Source organism: Thamnophis elegans, chromosome 16, assembly GCF_009769535.1.
Source record: "Thamnophis elegans isolate rThaEle1 chromosome 16, rThaEle1.pri, whole genome shotgun sequence".
Lineage (NCBI taxonomy): Eukaryota > Metazoa > Chordata > Lepidosauria > Squamata > Colubridae > Thamnophis > Thamnophis elegans.
In genome coordinates, this window is record NC_045556.1 from 2,729,225 (window position 1) to 2,748,405 (window position 19,181).

General features: G+C 50.3%; 1 protein-coding gene across 2 annotated transcripts in view; it reads right to left on the reverse strand.

Annotated features, from left to right (window-relative positions):
• Positions 1-5,129: 5,129 nt before the first annotated feature.
• The window catches only part of SIN3A (SIN3 transcription regulator family member A), a 37,963-nt gene continuing 23,911 nt past the window's right edge, over positions 5,130-19,181 (reverse strand). The window contains exons 14-22 of one of the 2 annotated variants that reach the window (XM_032232792.1): positions 17,048-17,231; positions 14,923-15,484; positions 12,692-12,861; positions 11,665-11,838; positions 10,919-11,011; positions 10,523-10,657; positions 10,329-10,423; positions 8,002-8,209; positions 5,130-6,666 (exon numbers count right to left, since the gene is read on the reverse strand). In XM_032232792.1, coding sequence (XP_032088683.1) covers positions 6,436-6,666; positions 8,002-8,209; positions 10,329-10,423; positions 10,523-10,657; positions 10,919-11,011; positions 11,665-11,838; positions 12,692-12,861; positions 14,923-15,484; positions 17,048-17,231 — 1,852 coding nt within the window. In that variant the 3' untranslated portion in view covers positions 5,130-6,435. The remainder of the gene's footprint in view (positions 6,667-8,001; positions 8,210-10,328; positions 10,424-10,522; positions 10,658-10,918; positions 11,012-11,664; positions 11,839-12,691; positions 12,862-14,922; positions 15,485-17,047; positions 17,232-19,181) is intronic. The other variant, XM_032232793.1, reaches the window with a different exon arrangement.

Genomic DNA, 19,181 nt, shown 5'->3' on the forward strand with positions numbered 1-19,181 from the left:
ATTTAATTTTTATGGAAACGATCCACTTCAGCATCAAACTCTCCTGAATCAGAGGAAGCTTGCCAAGAGTCTCTTCGGATCTTGGCCACGGAACGAAAGCTCGCCACAATATTTTCCTTTTAATGTTTTTTTTTTTAAGGCAGCATTTATACAGAAATGACGGGGGCAGATCCCTTAATTGTGTGACGTTCCCTCATTAGGACCATCGCCTGCTTCATCTGCCTTTGACCCCGATTCCTTCGTGAAAAGGGGACACCCCCCCCCCCTGGTGGCTAATTTGGCACAACGTTGAGGAGCTGACAAACCGAGGCAGTGGCCTGTTAAATTAAGTCTGAATCCATTCAGGCCGCGTTAAATTTTATGGACACTTCGAACTCAGCCATTATATTTTATGGGTGTGTTTGTGTGTGTGTTTTCATCCCGAGCTTGCCATTCAGAAGCTGACCTAATTAAGAGATAAGGACACTAGGCCAGAATTTGTATGACTATTTCACATGCTCCCAAAATAATAATAATAATAATAATAATAATAATAATAATAATAATAATAATAATAATTGCCAGGCTGGTATTTAAGGGGGGGAAAAAAACAATGTGCAGAAGGATTCGGAAATGTTTCCAAATGGATTCAACAGCAACACACAGAGAGAGAAAACTCTCTCATCACAAGGCAAACAAAACAATATTGGTCTTGGATTCACATCGTGCCTGGTGCACACTTGAGTTAGCACACTGAGGTTTATGGGCTGCGTTCACACTGGATGAAATCCATCGACATTCGGCGCACCCCCCACCCTGCTGGCAAGTCCATCCTGTCCTTATTAAAAATCCTTTCAGCTGGGGAGCCGAGCGGGGAGAGAAATAAAGGGGAATTTTGCTGGCTTTCCAACTTAATTTCCTTGTATTTGAGTACAAGGAGAATGAAGATTATACTTCTACTTTGCAACCTCTCTGAATTTGAAGAGACGTTGACAGGCGCTCTCAAATGCCCTTTCACAGAACGGCGAGAGCTGGAAGGGACCTTGGAGGTCTTCTAGTCCAACCCCCTGCTCAAGCAGGAGATCCTAGATTATTCCCAGACCAATGGCGGCCTGATGTCTTGTTCAAAACTTCCAGGGATGGAGAACCCACAACTTCTAGAAACAAGCTAGTCCCTTAACCGTTCTCACTGTTAGGAAGTTCTAAGGTTGCGAATGCTGGCTGGGGGATTCTGGGAGTTGAAGTCCAGACATCTTCAAGTTGACAAGGTTGAGAAACACTGCAGTAGAGAATCAATCCCTCAGATGGGGCAGGGAAGTCAAGTGATCAGGTAGAAGCTGCAGGACCTTGGATAGCTCCAACGAGATCCCACAACTTCCGAAGGCAACTTCTGTTCCATGGGTTGATTGTCCTCACTGTCGGGAAATTCCTCCTTATTTCCAGGTTGAATCTCTCCTTGGTCAGTTTCCATCCATTCTTCCTTGTCTGACCTTCGGGGGCTTTGGAGAACAGCTTGACCCCCTCCTCTTTTGGCAGCCCCTCAAACATCCCCCTTTCCCCCTTTTTGAATTGTTCGCCGCCCTGAGTCCTTCCCGGAGAAGGGCGGCATACAAATAATAAAATTCAATTCAATTCAATATGAGACTCTTGCTTTATGAGGCATGACCCCCGCCCCAAAACCTTGCTTTATGAGACACGGATGGTCTTAGGTGGAGGTGGCGAGTGGTTAAATGTAGCACTGCAGGCTACTTCAGCTGACTGCTGTTCTGCAGTTCGGCGGTTCAAATCTCACCGGCTCAAGGTTGACTCAGCCTTCCATCCTTCCGAGGTGGGTAAAATGAGGACCCAGACTGTGGGGGGCGATATGCTGACTCTGTAAACCGCTTAGAGAGGGCTGAAAGCCCTATGAAGTGGTATATAAGTCTAACTGCTATTGCTATTTCTGAACCTGCAGCCTAGCACCTTCTACTCATTGTCCACCTCCTTGGAGGAGGTGGTGGTGGTGGTGAGACAAATAACAGAACCTGTTAGCATGGATAGCTATAAAAACGTCAACGAATTCAAGAAATATATGAGCCTCCATCTCCAGTAGCACCAGAAACCAGACCCAAACCATCATTCTTTTGCAAAACTATCTTAGCTTTGGAACCGGAAGGGAATCGTTGCTGGCGCCAAAGCCCGAATGAGAGAGACAGAGAGATCCGACTACGTACTTTTCGGATCCCGTCAGTGAAGACTGGGGGGGCTGACCGGGGGGTGATCAGGAAGGACGACCGACATGGATAATACACAAGTAGCCCTGATAGTTTTAATGGACATACTGCACTACAGTCAAGTTTACAACATCTGTATAGAAATCATCACATGAATAGGTGGCAAAAAGAAGGAGAAAGAAGAAGAAGAGAAGAGAAGTAAGAAAGAAGAAGGGGAGGAAGGCTGAGGAGGAGAAAGAAAGAGGAGGAGAAGAGGAGGAGAAGCACATTACAGAATACGAAAAGCCATTTTTTTTTAAAATCAGAAGGAACACCTTGTGTTGCTGTTGGCACAGGCCAGGATTGGACCTTGGATCTTAAGATGTCAGACACCAGGGTGATGGGGACCGGAGAAGGGGGAGGAGGGAGAGAGAAAAGCAACATTGGGAGACACCCCCACCCCCACTAGAGGGAGGTCTGGAGTTTCAGTAGACTTGAAGGCGATTGTCCCCCCCCCCCCCAAACCCCAGACCTGGGAGATGCAAGGATTCTGCCCTGATTTTTATCTGCCCTGCTTAAGGAAAACCTCGGGTGAAATTCATGGAAGAGAACCAGGGCGAGACGTTCTTGTTTTTTGGAAACACCCCCCCCCCCCCACGAAGAAGCGCCGGAGATGGTTCTGAGAGCGGAGCAGAGGGAAGAAGCGCACAGGCCGCGTGGGGGGGGGGGACTCCGCAAGGGCCCTGCCGAGACCCCCCCCTTCCCCCAGCCCCTCCCCAACCTTATTTACAAGGCCGGGATGGGAGCCTGGGGCGGGGGGTGGGGGGAGGTTAAGTTTATTGCTGGCATACTCAAGATTTTGCTTATTGGATTCTGGCTCGGAGGAGCTGCTACTGCTGTGCCCCCTTCTTCTTCCCTGGGGAGTCTTTCTCCCCCTCCCCGCCTCCCTCCCTACCAACTCCAAGCCCCCCTCCCCTTTTCCAGTAGCGTGAGAGAATTCCCGCAGGTGTCTGCTCTCTTTTCTGTCCTGTTGCCTTGGACCATCACCAGGCTGTTCTGAGAGACTGCCGCACTGATTTAGGTGTGTGTGTCTCTCTCTCTCTGAGAGTGTCCATGTGTTTGTGTGTGTGTGTGTGTGTGTGTGTGTAAGCAAAAACCAGCCCCCTCCCTCCCATGTGCAGGGAAACCCATCTTTTTGAAAAACACAAAGCCACTCTGTCAACTCATAAATCATTTGCATGTGGATTAATTAGGGCATCTTTCGGAAACCTAACACACCAACTGCTCACAACTTCCAGGCCAGTTTTGCAAAGATATGTGTGTGTGTGTGTGTGTGTGTGTGTGTGTTTTCCATATATATACGGAAGGCAGCCAGAGAAAGAGGAAAGGGGCTCTTTGCAAAACTGGCCTGGAAGTTGTGAGCAGTTGGTGTGTTAGGTTTCCGAAAGATGCCCTAATTAATCCACATGCAAATATATATATATATATTAGATTTCTTTTACAACCCCCGGTATGCCCAAATATAGGAGGAAGATCACTACTTCCATTCTCTGTCCTTCGGCTCATCACAAGAGACCATCCAGGCAGAAACCCAATATTTTTACTGTTGTCTTTTTGTTACATTTTGTTGTATTTGTGCTGATTTATTTAGATAAATAAATAACCTTTATTTATTTATCAGCACAAATACAAATATACATACATACATACATATATATATATATAATGTTTTCTGAGGTTTTCGCGGGTGTTAGTATGTAGGTCTTTGGTTATTCGGGTTTTCTCCTGTGTAAAATTGGAAGTGTCTTGGCGACGTTTCAACCAAGTCTCATTCGTCATCTTCAGGCTTGTTTGCTCAACTTGGTGCTTCCATGAGCAATGTGAGATTAAAAGGAAGAAACAGCCGAGATCTCACATTGCTCCTGGAAGCACCAAGCCGAGCAAACAAGCCTGAAGATGACGAATGAGACTTCGTCGAAACGTCGCCAAGACACTTCCAATTTTACGTGGGAGAAAACCCGAATAACCAAAGACATACATACATACATACATACATACATACATACATACTTGTGTTGCATTTGTGTGATAAATAAATAAAGGGAGACTAGTATAGATCTATTCCAAGCTATTTAGCTCTCATCAACTAGCCATACCTTTACTGGGATTCGGCCCTGGGCTGTTTTTACATATTAGGCAGTTGTCTTAGCCTCTAAGCCACAAGCTCTCCTCCCTTATCAGCTGAGCCAGGGGAATGATTAAGAGTTATGTCAAAGCACTGGGTACGCCCAAATCCCACGAATCCCAGTAAGGGTATGTCTAGCTGACGAAAGTCTCACCGTCTTTCAATATTTCTGGGTTTGTCCCCGCGCAGAGGAACGCAGCTCTGTTAAAATGCTGGATGGGAAACTTAACCATGTTTTTATTTCCCCAAAAGCAGCAGAGAAAGTCATACAAAAAAGCCCCCGCCATCCTCAACGAGGGAACCCAGCCTCCCTTTCCCCCCTCCCCCCCTAAGTGTGATATTGGCTGGGTTGGAAGACGCTGTTGGTGGATACAAAGCCCACCCACCCAAAAACCTGAACTGAAAACGAGAGTGAGATTTTTTATTAAAAAAAACAAACCCTGGGCTTATACAGGCAATAGATTTTTGTCTTATTCAACAGCAGCTTGAAATGTGTCGAGCTGCAGCTACGTGTGTGTGTTCTCACTCCCCCACACCTGTGCTCAAGCTGCCTATAGGTCAGGTAGATTCTCCCTGATGAGTAGATCTCCAACAGATCTCCTCCCCCCCAAAGCAACCTCTCAGAACAGAGCGAAGGGTCCAGGCAAACCCTGTCTATCTTTCCCAGGAAGAACTAAGATTCTTCTCCTTATTGTTCATGTATTTGTGTGTTTGTGTGTGTGTGTGTGTGGCAGTGGGCGGGGAGGAGATGAGGGGTTTCATTTATTTTTACAAAACAAAAAGAAGAAGAGAGAAACAACCTTCCACACGAAAAGCATCGCAACGACAACTCCCTTTGGTAGAAAGTGTAATAAAATGATTTCGCCCGCTCTCTCTCTCTCTCTCTCTTAAGGTACTAAAAACCCTGAAACCATCCGGTAACTCCAAAAGGGGGGGGGGGGAAGGCTAGTAAGAATTGTACTAGCACGTTAAGCACACTTATTCTTTTAATTAAAAAAAAAAATCGACAAATATGTACATTTATTTACAAAAAAAAAAGAAAGAAAGAAAACCAACCAGGAAGAAAGGGGCGGGGGGCGGGCGGGGAGCGGAAGGCGAAGAACCGGTTTAAAATCGGTTGTGGCTGCTATTGTCAAAGCGTGCATGTGTGACTGATAAGATTGTGTATGTGTGTGTCTGAGAGAGAGAGCGAAAGAGAGAGAGAAAGAGAGTGTATGTTTGTGTGGACAGCTGGTGCGTGGCACTAAGAGCCTAGTAAACAAGCAGGTACAAAAACATAATAATAGTCATAATAATAATAATAATAATAATAAAACCCAAATAAAACGGTAGTTCCACTGGCACTAGAAAGAACAGACTGATCTTAAATCGGTGTTTAGGGGACATTGGGAGGAGTCCCCGCTCACAGGAACGCAACGGATGAGAAGGAAAAGTTGAAACGGCAGACCCGTAGATGCCCAGGGGTCTGACCCCCCCCCACACCACCCCCCCCCCGGTTAGTCTGCAAAACTCAGGAAGCGGCTCAAAGTTTGCAAAAAGTCTGCCCCACCAAGTCCCGTGGAGACGAGGGGACGCCGCACTCCCGGTGTTCCTTAAAAGATTCTCTGGCCTTAAAACTCGTGTCTTTCAGGAAGGAGACGAGGAGGGGGAGAAAGCGCGGGGGGGGGGGATATATGCCACGCACCGAGAGTCTCGTCGAGCTACTCAAAAGCACCCGAAGGGGGTCAGGGGCTGCTGCTGCTGCTGGTGGTGGGTAGAGAGGCCAGGTGTGTCTCCCCTCGGGCGACTCGCGGACCTTCCGTGCCCCGCGGGGCGCTGATCCTGGCTGCCGGGCCGGCTTTGGTTCCACAAGACCCAATGGGAAAACAGGCCCCCGGGACGTCTCTCCGGTCGGAAGTGGCAGGTCGCGGAGCCGCGCGAAGGAGGGGGGAAACGGGGAGACGAAGCCGTCCTCCTTATTTGGCCCACGCCGCGCTGCCCTCCCGCGGGGTGTGTGTGTGTGTGTGTGAGGGCGCTTCTCCCCTCCCGCTCCAACCAAACGCGTTTCGTTTTCCCTCTTTCCCTCCCCGCAACCGGCGTTCAGGGCGTCTTACAAATTGGGCTGTATTTCACACGGTATTTGTTGATGCTCACAAAATGCAAGTCCTCGGCCTCGCGGGTGGTGGTGCAGGGCAGCAGGCCCTCCAGGGCTTCGCCCATTAGCCATTGGCTCGTCTCGGCCGCCATCTCCCGGGTGATGTGCTCCTTCGTCCACCGGTCCACCCAGGCCTGAAAACGCTGGTGCAGCCTCTTGCTGACTCGCTCGTGGGACTGTGGGGGGGGGAGGAAGGGAGGGTGACGTCTTGGCTTGGTGGAAAATTCCCCCCCTCCCTGTGGGGCTGCAAGCAATCAAGCCAGTGTGGACCGAATCCTAACCTGGGAGGGTCACATTCCCCCGGGGCAGGAATCTGACCCTGTGCTTGATGATCATCATCTAACAGGACTTGGGTGCTAACCTGAGAGGGGTGCCAATTATTGGGGGAGGTGGCATTTTGAGACGATGTTGATTGGCGAAAGTACATTCGCCCCGGTCCATTAAATAAAGGCAAAGAGGAGATGATGGGCAGCACAGAGCAGGAGCAGCGATAAAAGGTTTTAGATTTGTGTGTCAGGCCTGCAGTCATCTTTTCTTTTGGGTCTTTGGCCTGCCACACTTTCTATTATTCTGCTATGCCTTTTTCTATTGTGGGAAAATGGGATTGTATGGAGTTTAGATGCTATGTAGCCATAACAACATTCTTCTTAGAAAGCCAAGGTCATCTTTGTCTCTGCACCTGGCCAGATCTGGATGGGAGGAATCTGTCTTCGTGGTAGTGGGAGATTGGACCATGGGATGGACTGGTGGGTGTGGGGGGCAAGATCTTGAACTTTCAACTGGGTGGGGAAAACTGGGAAGCTTTCAGATTCGGGTTTTCCCAGATGTGCCAACATGTCTCTCTTCATGAATTGAAACTTTGAGGAATCCTTTGCTTCGGACTCTGATTTAATTTTTCGATGCTATTTTGAACCCTGACACTGTGTTTCTCAACCTCAGAAACGTTACGGGGTTTGAACTTCAACTCCCAGAATTCTCATTCCTTCCTTCTCTCTCTCTCTCTCTCCCCCTTGCATTTTAAGACAGAAAACGTGGGGCAGCGGTTGCTTGAGGCCTAAAACCGCCAGTGTGGTTTTAAATTCCAAGGAAACCCCCCCCCCCCTCAAAAAAAAAGGACCTGGGAGAAGAGCAAAGGGAGAGAGGTGGACACTCCCACCTCCCGGAGTTTCGAGTTTCAAGGAGGGGAAGGGAAACACACAAAAACTACAAAAGTACAGGCCATTTAAAAACAACCAACAGCCACACGATTCGAGAGGGGAAACTCATCGACTCCAGGCCTGCCGACACAGCCAGGTTTTAACGGCTTTTCGGAAGGCCTGGAGAGAGGTGAGGGTCCGAATCTCTGCGGGTCTTGTGGGGTAGCTTGACTTGACCGTTGCGCAGGGTGGCCCTATCCCCTAGGGTCCTTCCCCACCTCCAGCCGCCCCCAACAACCACCCTTCCCTAGGTGCCCCTCTCCCCCCCAAAAGAGGATGGGGCTCATGGGCTCCCCCACACCCCTCCGGGCTGACCTGATGGGCGCGCAGCAGAGCGGTCCTCCGGTACATGTAGTCTTCCGAATTGATGACGTAGACCATCTTGTAGGAGTTGAGCTTGAACTTGCATTCCAGCTTGTCGAAGCTCTCCAGGTTCTCCAGGGGCTTCTTGCCCAGGCCTTCTTTGCTGTCCTTCTCCTGCTGCTCCCGGCCTCTCTGACACTTGCGGATCTGCCGAAGGTTCCTGAGAAGCAGAGACAGCGCCCCCACCCCCGATGCTGGAATTAGGGTCTGCCTGAAAAGCCCCCACCCCACTGCTTCCGCTGCGTGGAAGGCTTGACTCACGGAAGACGGTGGCGTCCGGAAAGTAGGAGGTTGTTTATTTATTTTTATTTATTTTATTAATTAGACTTCTATACCGCTTCATAGGGCTTTTAGCCCTCTCTAAGCGGTTTACAAATTATTTTTTTAGCAAATTGAGTCAGCAACTTGCCCCCAACAGCCTGGGTCCTCATTTCACCCACCTCGGAAGGATGGAAGGCTGAGTCGACCTTGAGCCGGTGAGATTAGAACCGCTGAACTGCAGATCACAGTCAGCTGAAGTGGCCTGCAGTACTGCACCCTACCCACTGCGCCACCTCGGCTCTGGTAGCTGCCCCATGGAGCCCCCCCAGCCAGCACTTATCCCCCCACCCCGGTCAAAAGAAGAGAAGCTCCGTAGCTCAGGGTTGAGCTGTGGAGGGGGGGGGGGAGCTTGGTGGTTTTACTGCAGACGTTTTAAGTGAAAACCACCAAGGGTCGTGCCTGCAAGCCACCTTTCCTTTTGGGCTTTAGGTCTGCCCCACTTTCTACTATACATTTTCTATGGTGGGGAAATGGGAGGGGGGATTATACGGAGTTGGTTGATAAGATTGGATTACTGTAATGCGCTCTACTTGGGGCTGCCCCTGAAAAGTGTTCGGAGACTACAATTAGTCCAGAATGCAGCCGCGCGAGCGATATTGGGTGTACCAAGGTACACCCCTACACCACCTATCCTCCGTGAGCTGCACTGGCTCCCCATTTTTCTCCGAGCACGATTCAAGGTGCTGGTTATCACCTTTAAAGCCCTACATGGCCTAGGACCCAGATATCTACGAGACCGTATCCTGCCGCATACCTCCCTCAGACCAATAAGATCGCACAGGATGGGCCTTCTCCGGGTGCCTTCAGCTGGACAATGCCGGCTGGCGACGCCTCGGAGTAGGGCCTTCTCTGTTGCCGCTCTGGCCCTATGGAATGAGCTACCCCCAGAGATCCGGGCCCTAGCCACTCTCATGGCCTTCCGTAAAGCTATTAAAACCTGGCTTTTCCGGCAGGCCTGGGGCTGTTGACCTCTTGACTGAGGTCCAGCCCCCCCTTTGATTGGGTGCATGTTTTGTTTTCTTCTTATTCTTGTTGTATCTTATTGTTTTAATCCTTTTTAACATTTTTCATTTCTGTAAGCCGCCCGGAGTCCTCCGGGATTGGGCGGCCCATAAATTCAATAAATGAAATGAAATGAATGAAATGTAGCCATAACAACATTCTTCTTAGAAACTCAAGGTCATCCTTGGTCTCTGCACCGGGCCGGAACTGGATGGGTGAAAGCTGCCAGCGTGGCAATGGGAGATTGGACCATGGGATGGACTTGTGGGTGTGGGGGGACAGGATTTTGAACTTTCAACTGGGTGGAACAACATGGAAGCTTTCAGATTCGGGTTTTCCCAGATGTGCCAACGTGGCTCTCTTAATAAATTGGAATTTTGAGGAATCCTTCGCCTCGGATTCTGACTTGGATGCTATTTGGAACCCTGAGACCGAGCTTGGGGAATCGGACTCCAAAAACCGAGACAGACACGACGAGGTCCTTCTAAGTCCGGGTGTCTCAAACTTACGTTGTCCCGCCAATATCACATGATGGATCAGGACTTTTTCCCGCTTAGCTAAACCGATGTGGGCGTGGCCAGGACATCACGCATCCGGGGTGCAAATTTGACAGCCCTGCTCTAAGCAGTTTCCTTTATCTTTCCATCCCCCGTGGATGGAAACCTTGCCAAACCGAAAAGCAGAGTCTTTGCAGCATAAACCCCAAGTCTCTGGGAACTCTTGAGGAGGAACTGTCCTTGCCCTCTTTCTCATACACAAGCAATTTAAACTGTGTGACCCTTGCTCGCACGCCGCTCCCTCCGGGAAACTTTTCATCACGTTCAGAAAGCACCAAGGACTCCACCATTTCCCCCTCCCCAGCCCAGCAGAGCGGGGCGGACTGTGGCTAGAGGCCACACAGGCCTCAAAAACAGCGCGACGGTTGCTTTGGACAGGTGTGAAGGGCGTTCTCTCACCTGGGCAGAAAGACCGGCTTCTGGACCAGCTGATCCCGCAGTTCGGGAGACGTGGAGTCGGAGTTGACGTAGCGGTCCACGTAATCCGTCCAACGCTGGAAAGGGAACCGAGAGACGATTAGTCAACTCCTTCTAAAGGCGAGGGAAGAAAAAAGCAGCTTTTCTGCCGTATGAAATTCTAACCCCATCTTTACCGTCAGGCTCCAGGAAGAGAATCTCGCAAGCCTGAAAGCGTTTTCTTTATTTTGACTTCCCACGAAATTTGAGATCTTTTTTTGAGATGCCTCCAACGCCCCATTTCGGTCTGGGAGCTGAGATGCATTTGCGTTCTGGGAGGAAAAAATTATCCCCAAAGTAAATAAATTCCCAAGTGGTGTTTCTATTTGCCTTCCTAAAATGTAATTGGTTAAATCTTAACTAATTAAAGGAGAGAACCAACCTAGAACTAAGGAGAAATTTCCTGACAGTGGGAATAATGAACCAATGGAACGGTTTTCCTTCGGAAGTTGTGGGTTTTTTTTTCAAAACGCTCGTGCAATTGGGAACCAAAACATGGCAGAAACCGCTCATGGGCCACAGCCCACCCTTACCTCCGCCTCAACGGGATCGTCCGAGTTCTCCTCTTCGGTATCCAGCAGTTCAATGGTTAACTGAACATGGGTTCTGCCCTGTATGAACATCATCTACACACCAAAAACACACATCGTTCTTATTTCGGTCACATCAAAGAGAAGCATTGCTAAATCAGGGAAGGGCATTTATCTTGTGGGAGCTCTGGAGGCTTTCAAGGAGGGGTTGGACTGCCCTCTGTCAGAAATGGAGTAGGGTCTCCTGCTTGGGCGGGGGGGGGGGTTGGACTAGGTGACCTACAAGGTCCCTTCCAACTTGTTCTTTCTTTCTTTCTTTCTTTCTTTCTTTCTTTCTTTCTTTCTTTCTTTCTTTCTTTCTTTCTTTCTCTTTCCTTCCTTCCTTCCTACAGCTTGCCTTCAGAAGCTGTGAGAGTTTCATCCCTGGAAGCTTTCAAGGAGAGACTTCCCTCTGTCAGAAATGGAGTAGGGTCTCCTGCTTGGGCGGGGGGCGGGCTGGGCTAGAAGAACCTACAAGGTTCCTTCCAACTCTTGTTAATCTGTATTGAATCCCTTTGATATCTGGGCCCCCAAGGCCGCAATTCTCTGCAGACCGTACGAGACAGCCAGAGTCCCATAAATGGACTTTGAGAAGTATTAAATGCACCTTTCGAGGGGAAAGATCAACCCTGTCGTCATCCCCCCTTTCTAAAAAGCAACCCAGTTCCTTCCAAGGGGCCAGCAAAGGCTCCTGCCCAGCCCTGGTTCACCTTGAAGCAGTTCTCGTCCTGCATCAGCTGCTCGGCTTTGCGCTGGTAGGCCGTTTCCACCAGGGAGCGAGAGGGCTGTGAGGTCAGCAGCCCTCCCGTGGCACCGTTGTGGCTCTCGGACAGGTAGAGCTCGGTTACCTGCACACAGATTTCGTCACTCACTATGTGCTGGAGCTGAAAAAAACGTTTTTAAGAAGAAAGAGAGAGAGAGAGAGAGAGAAAGATGATTAAGATCGACTTTTTTGAAGCTCCAGCACCAGGTGCCCGCTCTCTTCCGCCGTACGGTGCATATGCTACGCCCGAGGCCAGCCCATGCCAGCAGGCAACATGTCTAGGCAGAAATAGCTCTCTCTGCTGAACTTCTAACCTCCGTTCTCTCTGCCCCGGGGACAAACAAGGCACGGAGTAGAGCAGATGCTTCCTCCAGCCACCGACGCGGCTTTGTTCCTGCCCCGCCACGCTGGATCCAGAAGCCGGCCGTGAGAGCAAGCGGGTGGGGAGGGGAGGAGCCCAGCAGTGGCCGCAATGGGCATGTTGCGGAGTTGGGGAGGGTGAAGGAGAGTTTCTGCCTTAAAGGTCCCGGTAGCCCTCCTGACTTCAGGCTGTGGCCACCTCTGCCTCTGTTGTTGTCTTGTAGAGGCAAGGAGGAGCCCCCTTGGGTTTCTTCCCACCCCCCCAATCTCTCTTTCAACCACCCTATATACACATATCCATACACCCTCCCCATTCTTTCCTTCTTTCCCTTTCCCTCCTCCCTTCCTTTCTCTCCACCCTTTTCCATCTCCCCCTCCATCCTTCCTCCCTTTCCCTCTCTCCCCACTTTCCTTCTTTTCCTTTCCTCTCCATCCCTCTCTTCCTCTCCCCCTCCATCTCCCTCCCCTCTTTCCTTTTTCTCCTCCTTTCCTTTCTCTCCTCCCTCTTTCCCATTCTCCCCCTCCATCCTTCCTCTCTCCCCCCACTTTCCTTCTTTTCCTTTCCCTCCTCCCTTTTCCATCCATCTCTCCCTCTCCCCCCGCCCCAAAATCACCTGTCTGACAATGCTCTGGATGAGCTTGTCCATGGTGAAGGCGATGTAGGCGTGAATGGTGAACATGTCACGCAGGGAGTCCTCATATTGGGAGGAGTCCATGTTGCCATCCAGGAGATTCCGCACCATGTCCAGGAAAGCAGGGTAGTAATCTTCCACCTCGATGTCCACTGAAATTGAAAGGGGGGGCGGGGGAGAGGAAAGGGGAAGGGGGGGGGGAGACAGACAGAACAAACTCATTATAATGGCTTTGCACGGGAAGGCCAGGCCTCACCGAAAACAGAAGCAGCAGAGATGCTGGAAGGGCCCAGGTCGTTGCCTGCGCAATTTAGCTGTTAACTGTGACCGTTGCAAAGCCTCTCCAATGTCATAATCCCTTTTGAATGGTTCATCGACAAATGCGCGCTCGACAAAACCGCGCCGCGACGAAACAAACAACATTCTGCGACGCAAAAACAACGTTATAACCCTAACCCTAAACGTTGTTTTTGCATCCCACTATGTTGCTTTTTTCGTTGCGGTTTTGTCGGCGCGCATTTGTCGGGTGACGCTTTTGAATGGCATCTGTTCAGAGAACCCACAGTTTGCTCTCCAGTCTTTTGGCCAAGAACCAGAAATAAAAGCCCGTTCCTCCCCTCCCCCCCCCCAAGAAGAAAAAAAGAAAGAAAAATCATAAATAGGAGGTGTGGCTGCATTATTATTATTGACCCCTTTGATTATTATTTTTTACTTTCCGTGTTTCATCGGCTGTACGCTTTAGCGTTGTCATTTCATTCTGTTGTTTTGCAAGCACACCGAGGGGCTTCTTGCCACCAACAAATAAGTACCATATTTTTCAGAGTATAAGACGCACCTCCCCCCACCAAAGAGTGTGGAAATGTTGGTGCGTCTTATAAACCAAATACAGCCATTTCCGGCCTCCCAAAACCCCACCCCCAGCATCCCATTTTTGTGAAAAACGGGGGCATTTCTGCCTTCCCCCAGCCCTGCTGAAGCCTGCAGAATGCTCCTAGGGACGGAGGAGGACAAAAACATTTTCCCTTACTTACTTCTTCGAGATCTTGGTGCATACTATACACTGGTGTGACTTATGGTCCGAAAAATACGGTATTATTTTTATAAATTATGGCCATGGGACTGTGGGACCCAGGTTCCCCCCCCACAATCCCACATCGCAGCCACCGGAAGTGGGTCCTAAGTGCCTATTGAGGCGTCTGTCATAACTTACAACTGTCGTTAAGCTGGTGGCCCCCCAACCCTTTGGGACACCAGGGACCGGTTCCGTGGAGGGAGGATTCCTGTGGATCGGAGGGGACGTGGTTTCAAGTGGTGCCTGAATCCCACGGATGGGGCTTTGCTTGTCTGCGCGGCCCAGTTTCTGGCCTGCCGCAGCCTCGGAGGCTGGTCCATGGACTGGGGGGTTGGGGACCCCTGGGCTAAGCAACCGGTCGTTAAGCCGAGGACTACTTTGCACTCCCACCCACAATGCTGTCCATCTGCCCTGCCCTAGACAGACACTCTGTGGTCGCCTGTCGGCCCCTCCAGCAGCCGAATCAGAGGAGGAAGGGGGGGGCGCGTGAGAGTCAGGGTCAGCATCAGGGCAATCTGGGAGCTTTGAGGGGGAATGGAGCTTTCAGAGAGAGAGAGGAGGGGGAGGGAGGGAGAGAAAGAGAGGGAGGGAGGGGGAGGGAGAGGGAGGGGGAGAGAGGGAGGGAGAGGGAGAGAGGGAGAGAGAGAGGGAGGGAGAGAGAGAGAGAGAGAGGGAGGGAGGGAGGGAGAGAGAGAGAGAGAGAGAGAGGGAGGGAGGGAGAGAGAGAGAGAGAGAGGGAGAGGCGGAGCATCGCCGGCCGGCCGGCCGTCAGCCCTCAGATGGAGAGTCAACAGCCCCCAGGTCTGGAGGTGGCTGATGAGGAAAAGGAGGGTCCAGTTGGGTCCGGTGCCTAACGCACAGATGCCCAGACAGCAGAGGAGAGAGCAGTGGAAATCTATGGGACGGTCCTTGGGACGGAAAAGCCACCACTGCTAGGAAAGCCCCACCCTAGTTCTGGGGATCAAAGGCAGGAGGCGGAGATGAGCAGATGTGGCAGACAACTACTCATCTCCCTGCCGGACGGACTTGTTAGCCTGCGGTGAGAGAGAAACTTTTTGCCGGGGCTCCTAACGAAGGAATCTTTTGAGTTGACCCCAAGAGGGCTTGCCGTGTTTGGGGAGGTGGGTCAGAAGACACTCACTGGGGTCTTTCAAGCGCAGCTGGATGGCTGGACTGTCGCTCTTCTCTCGCTTCACCCCCAGCACTTCCCGTTCCCACTCCCGTTCCCGGCTGTCCTCCTCGATCTGCCGCTCGGCCTGGCTGTATATCCGCAGCAGCCGCAGGCAAAGGATCTGGTGGAGCCGCAGGAAGATGTACCAGTTGTTGTTGACGTGGAAGAGGTTGTAGGCCTCGTCCAGGCTGCGCAGCTTCTGAGCCACCGTGCCGCTGAAGAGCAGCTTGGCTTTGGGGGAGCTGCCCCCCACCCCGTTGTGCTTCTTCACCGCCCCGGAGCTTTCGTCCACGTCCATCTCCTCCTCCTCTTCCTCCTCCAGGTCGGAGAGCTCCCCTCGCTGGGCGAAGAGGAGGTCCGGGATGAAGTGGTACATGATCTGCTTGATTTTGTACTTGTCCTCTTTCTGGATGCCCGTCTGGCGCTTCACGTGGTGGATGATCAGGGAGGCGGCGTCCTCCAGAATCTGCTTGTCCTCGTAGGCCAGGGAGAGGTGAGGGCCGCTGCTGTCGTCCGAGGTCTGTTCTTGCCTCTGAAAACCCAGGAAATGAAGAGTCTGAAATAGTCCTCGAGGCAGTCGGTCTGTTCCTCTTCCCCCCTATTTATCTCTCTTTCCCTCTTCATCACACTATTTATTTACCTCTCTCTCTCTCTCTTTCCCCTGTCTATTTATATATAGTATCTCTCTTCATCCTGTCTCCCATCTCTTTCCCTGTATTTCTTTCTCTCCCTCTCTTCCCCCTCTCTATTTATCTCTCTTTCTCTCTTTCTCTATCTATCTATCTATCTATCTATCTATCTATCTATCTATCTATCTATCTATCTATCTATCATCTCTTTCCCCTCTGTCTATTTATATATAGTATCTCTCTTCGTCCTGTCTATTCATCTCTCTTTCCCTGTATTTCTTTCTTTCTCTCTCTTCCCCCTCTCTATTTATCTCTCTTTCTCTCTTTCTCTCTTTCTCTATCTATCTATCTATCTATCTATCTATCTATCTATCTATCTATCTATCTATCATCTCTTTCCCCTCTGTCTATGTATATATAGTATCTCTCTTCATCCAGTCTATTCATCTCTTTCCCTGTATTTCTTTCTTTCTCTCTCTTCCCCCTCTCTATTTATCTCTCTTTCTCTCTTTCTCTCTTTCTCTCTTTCTCTCTTTCTCTCTTTCTCTATCTATCTATCTATCTATCTATCTATCTATCTATCTATCTATCTATCTATCTATCTATCTATCATCTCTTTCCCCTCTGTCTATTTATATATAGTATCTCTCTTCGTCCTGTCTATTCATCTCTCTTTCCCTGTATTTCTTTCTTTCTCTCTCCCCCTCTTCCCCCTCTCTATTTATATCTCTCTTTCCCCTATTTCCCTTTCGTTTTTTCTCTTTCTGTCTCTGTCTTTCTCTCTCTCCCCCTCTTCCCCCCTCTCTTTGTCCATTTATATACAGTATTTCTATTTCTTTCCCTATCTCTCTCTCTCCCCTGTCTATTTATCTCTCTTTCTCGCTCGCTTCCCCACTTTTGGTTTTTGTCTATTTATATATCTCTCTTCCCGTTTATTTCTTTCTTTCTCTCTCTATCTCTCTCCCTCTCTTCCCTTCTCTTTCTCTCTCTTTTTCCTGTCTTTGTCTATTTATATACAGTATCACTCTCTTCCCTCATCTATTTATCTTCCCATCTTTCTCTCTTTGTCTTTCTTCCTCTCTTCCCCCTTTGTCTGACTGTCTCTCTATCGCTCTCTGACTTTCTCCCTTTCTCCCTCCATCCATCCATCCATCTATATCTTGCCCCATCTATTTCTCTCTCTTTCTGTCTTTCTCTCTCCCCCTCTTCCCCTTTCTCTGTCATTGTATATTTATATCTCTCTTCCCCCTCCCTCCCCAATCTGTCTATTTATCCTTCTCTCTTTCTCCAGCTACAAATTGCTGAAGGACGACTTCTTTCTACAAAAGGTTCTACTGCTTCCCTCGATTGTCCCCAAGTCGAAGGACAAGCACCCTACAGCTCTTTGATGTTCTTCAACCTTCTCAAAACCCCGCTGTCGGAAAGTTACCGCGGAAGGGAACGTTTGGTGGACTTTCCCAACGTACCTCATCGTAGATGGTCTCAATCTCGCTCAGCAGGCTCTTGGACCGCAAGACCTTCGTGTCGTTCTGCTTAAAGTTGATGCCTTGATGGTCCAGGGATTTCAAATAGTATTTCTCGTTCTGTTCCCGCCACACTTTGTTGAATCCCCTCTGGGCTTCCCGCCATTCCTCTTCTTTCATTTTCAACCTAGGCCGGAAGAAGAAGAAGAGGGCAAGAGGGAGAGAGACCTCTAGGTTTAGGACATCTGGTACAGTGGTGGGATTCAAAAATTTTTACTGCTGGTTCTGTGGGCGTGCCTTGGTGGGAGTGGCAGGGGAAGGATACTGTAAAATCCCCATTCCCTCCCCACTCCAGGGGAAGGATACTGCAAAATCCCCATTCCCTCCCCACTCCAGGGGAAGGATACTGTAAAATCCTCATTCCCTCCCCACTCCAGGGGAAGGATACTGCAAAATCCCCATTCCCTCCCAACTCCAGGGGAAGGATACTGCAAAATCTCCATTCCCTCCCCACTCCAGCGGAAGGATATTGCAAAATCTCCATTCCCTCCCCACTCCAGGGGAAGGATACTGCAAAATCTCCATTCGTCCCCACTCCAGGGGAAGGATACTGCAAAATCTCCATTCCGTCCCCACTCCAGGGGAAGGATACTGCAAAATCCCCATTCCCTCCCCACTCCAGGGGAAGGATACTGTAAAATCCTCATTCCCTCCCCACTCCAGGGGAAGGATACTGCAAAATCCCCATTCCCTCCCCACTCCAGGAGAAGGATACTGCAAAATCTCCATTCCCTCCCCACTCCAGCGGAAGGATATTGCAAAATCTCCATTCCCTCCCCACTCCAGGGGAAGGATACTGCAAAATCTCCATTCGTCCCCACTCCAGGGGAAGGATACTGCAAAATCTCCATTCCCTCCCCACTCCAGGGGAAGGATACTGTAAAATCTCCATTCCTCCCCACTCCAGGGGAAGGATACTGCAAAATCTCCTTTCCCTCCCCACTCCAGGGGAAGGACACTGCAAAATCTCCATTCGTCCCCACTCCAGGGGAAGGATACTGCAAAATCTCCATTCCCTCCCCACTCCAGGGGAAGGATACTGTAAAATCTCCATTCCTCCCCACTCCAGGGGAAGGATACTGCAAAATCTCCTTTCCCTCCCCACTCCAGGGGAAGGATACTGCAAAATCCCCATTCCCTCCCCACTCCAGGGGAAGGATACTGCAAAATCCCCATTCCCTCCCCACTCCAGGGGAAGGATACTGCAAAATCCCCATTCCCTCCCCACTCCAGGGGAAGGACACTGCAAAATCCCCATTCCCTCCCCACTCCAAGGGAAGGATACTGCAAAATCCCCATTCCCTCCCCACTCCAGGGGAAGGACACTGCAAAATCTCCATTCGTCCCCACTCCAGGGGAAGGATACTGCAAAATCTCCATTCCCTCCCCACTCCAGGGGAAGGATACTGTAAAATCTCCATTCCTCCCCACTCCAGGGGAAGGATACTGCAAAATCTCCTTTCCCTCCCCACTCCAGGGGAAGGATACTGCAAAATCCCCATTCCCTCCCCACTCCAGGGGAAGGATACTGCAAAATCCCCATTCCCTCCCCACTCCAAGGGAAGGATACTGCAAAATCCCCATTCCCTCCCCACTCCAGGGGAAGGATACTGCAAAATCTCCATTCCCTCCCCACTCCAGGGGAAGGATACTGTAAAATCTCCATTCCCTCCCCACTCCAGGGGAAGGATACTGCAAAATCCCCATTCCCTCCCCACTCCAGGGGAAGGATACTGCAAAATCTCCATTCCCTCCCCACTCCAGGGGAAGGATACTGTAAAATCTCCATTCTCTCCCCACTCCAGGGGAAGGATACTGTAAAATCTCCATTCTCTCCCCACTCCAGGGGAAGGATACTGCAAAATCTCCATTCCCTCCCCACTCCAGGGGAAGGATACTGTAAAATCTCCATTCCCTCCCCACTCCAGGGGAAGGATACTGCAAAATCCCCATTCCCTCCCCACTCCAGGGGAAGGATACTGCAAATCTCCATTCCCTCCCCACTCCAGGGAAGGATACTGTAAAATCCCCATTCCCTCCCCACTCCAGGGGAAGGATACTGCAAAATCCCCATTCC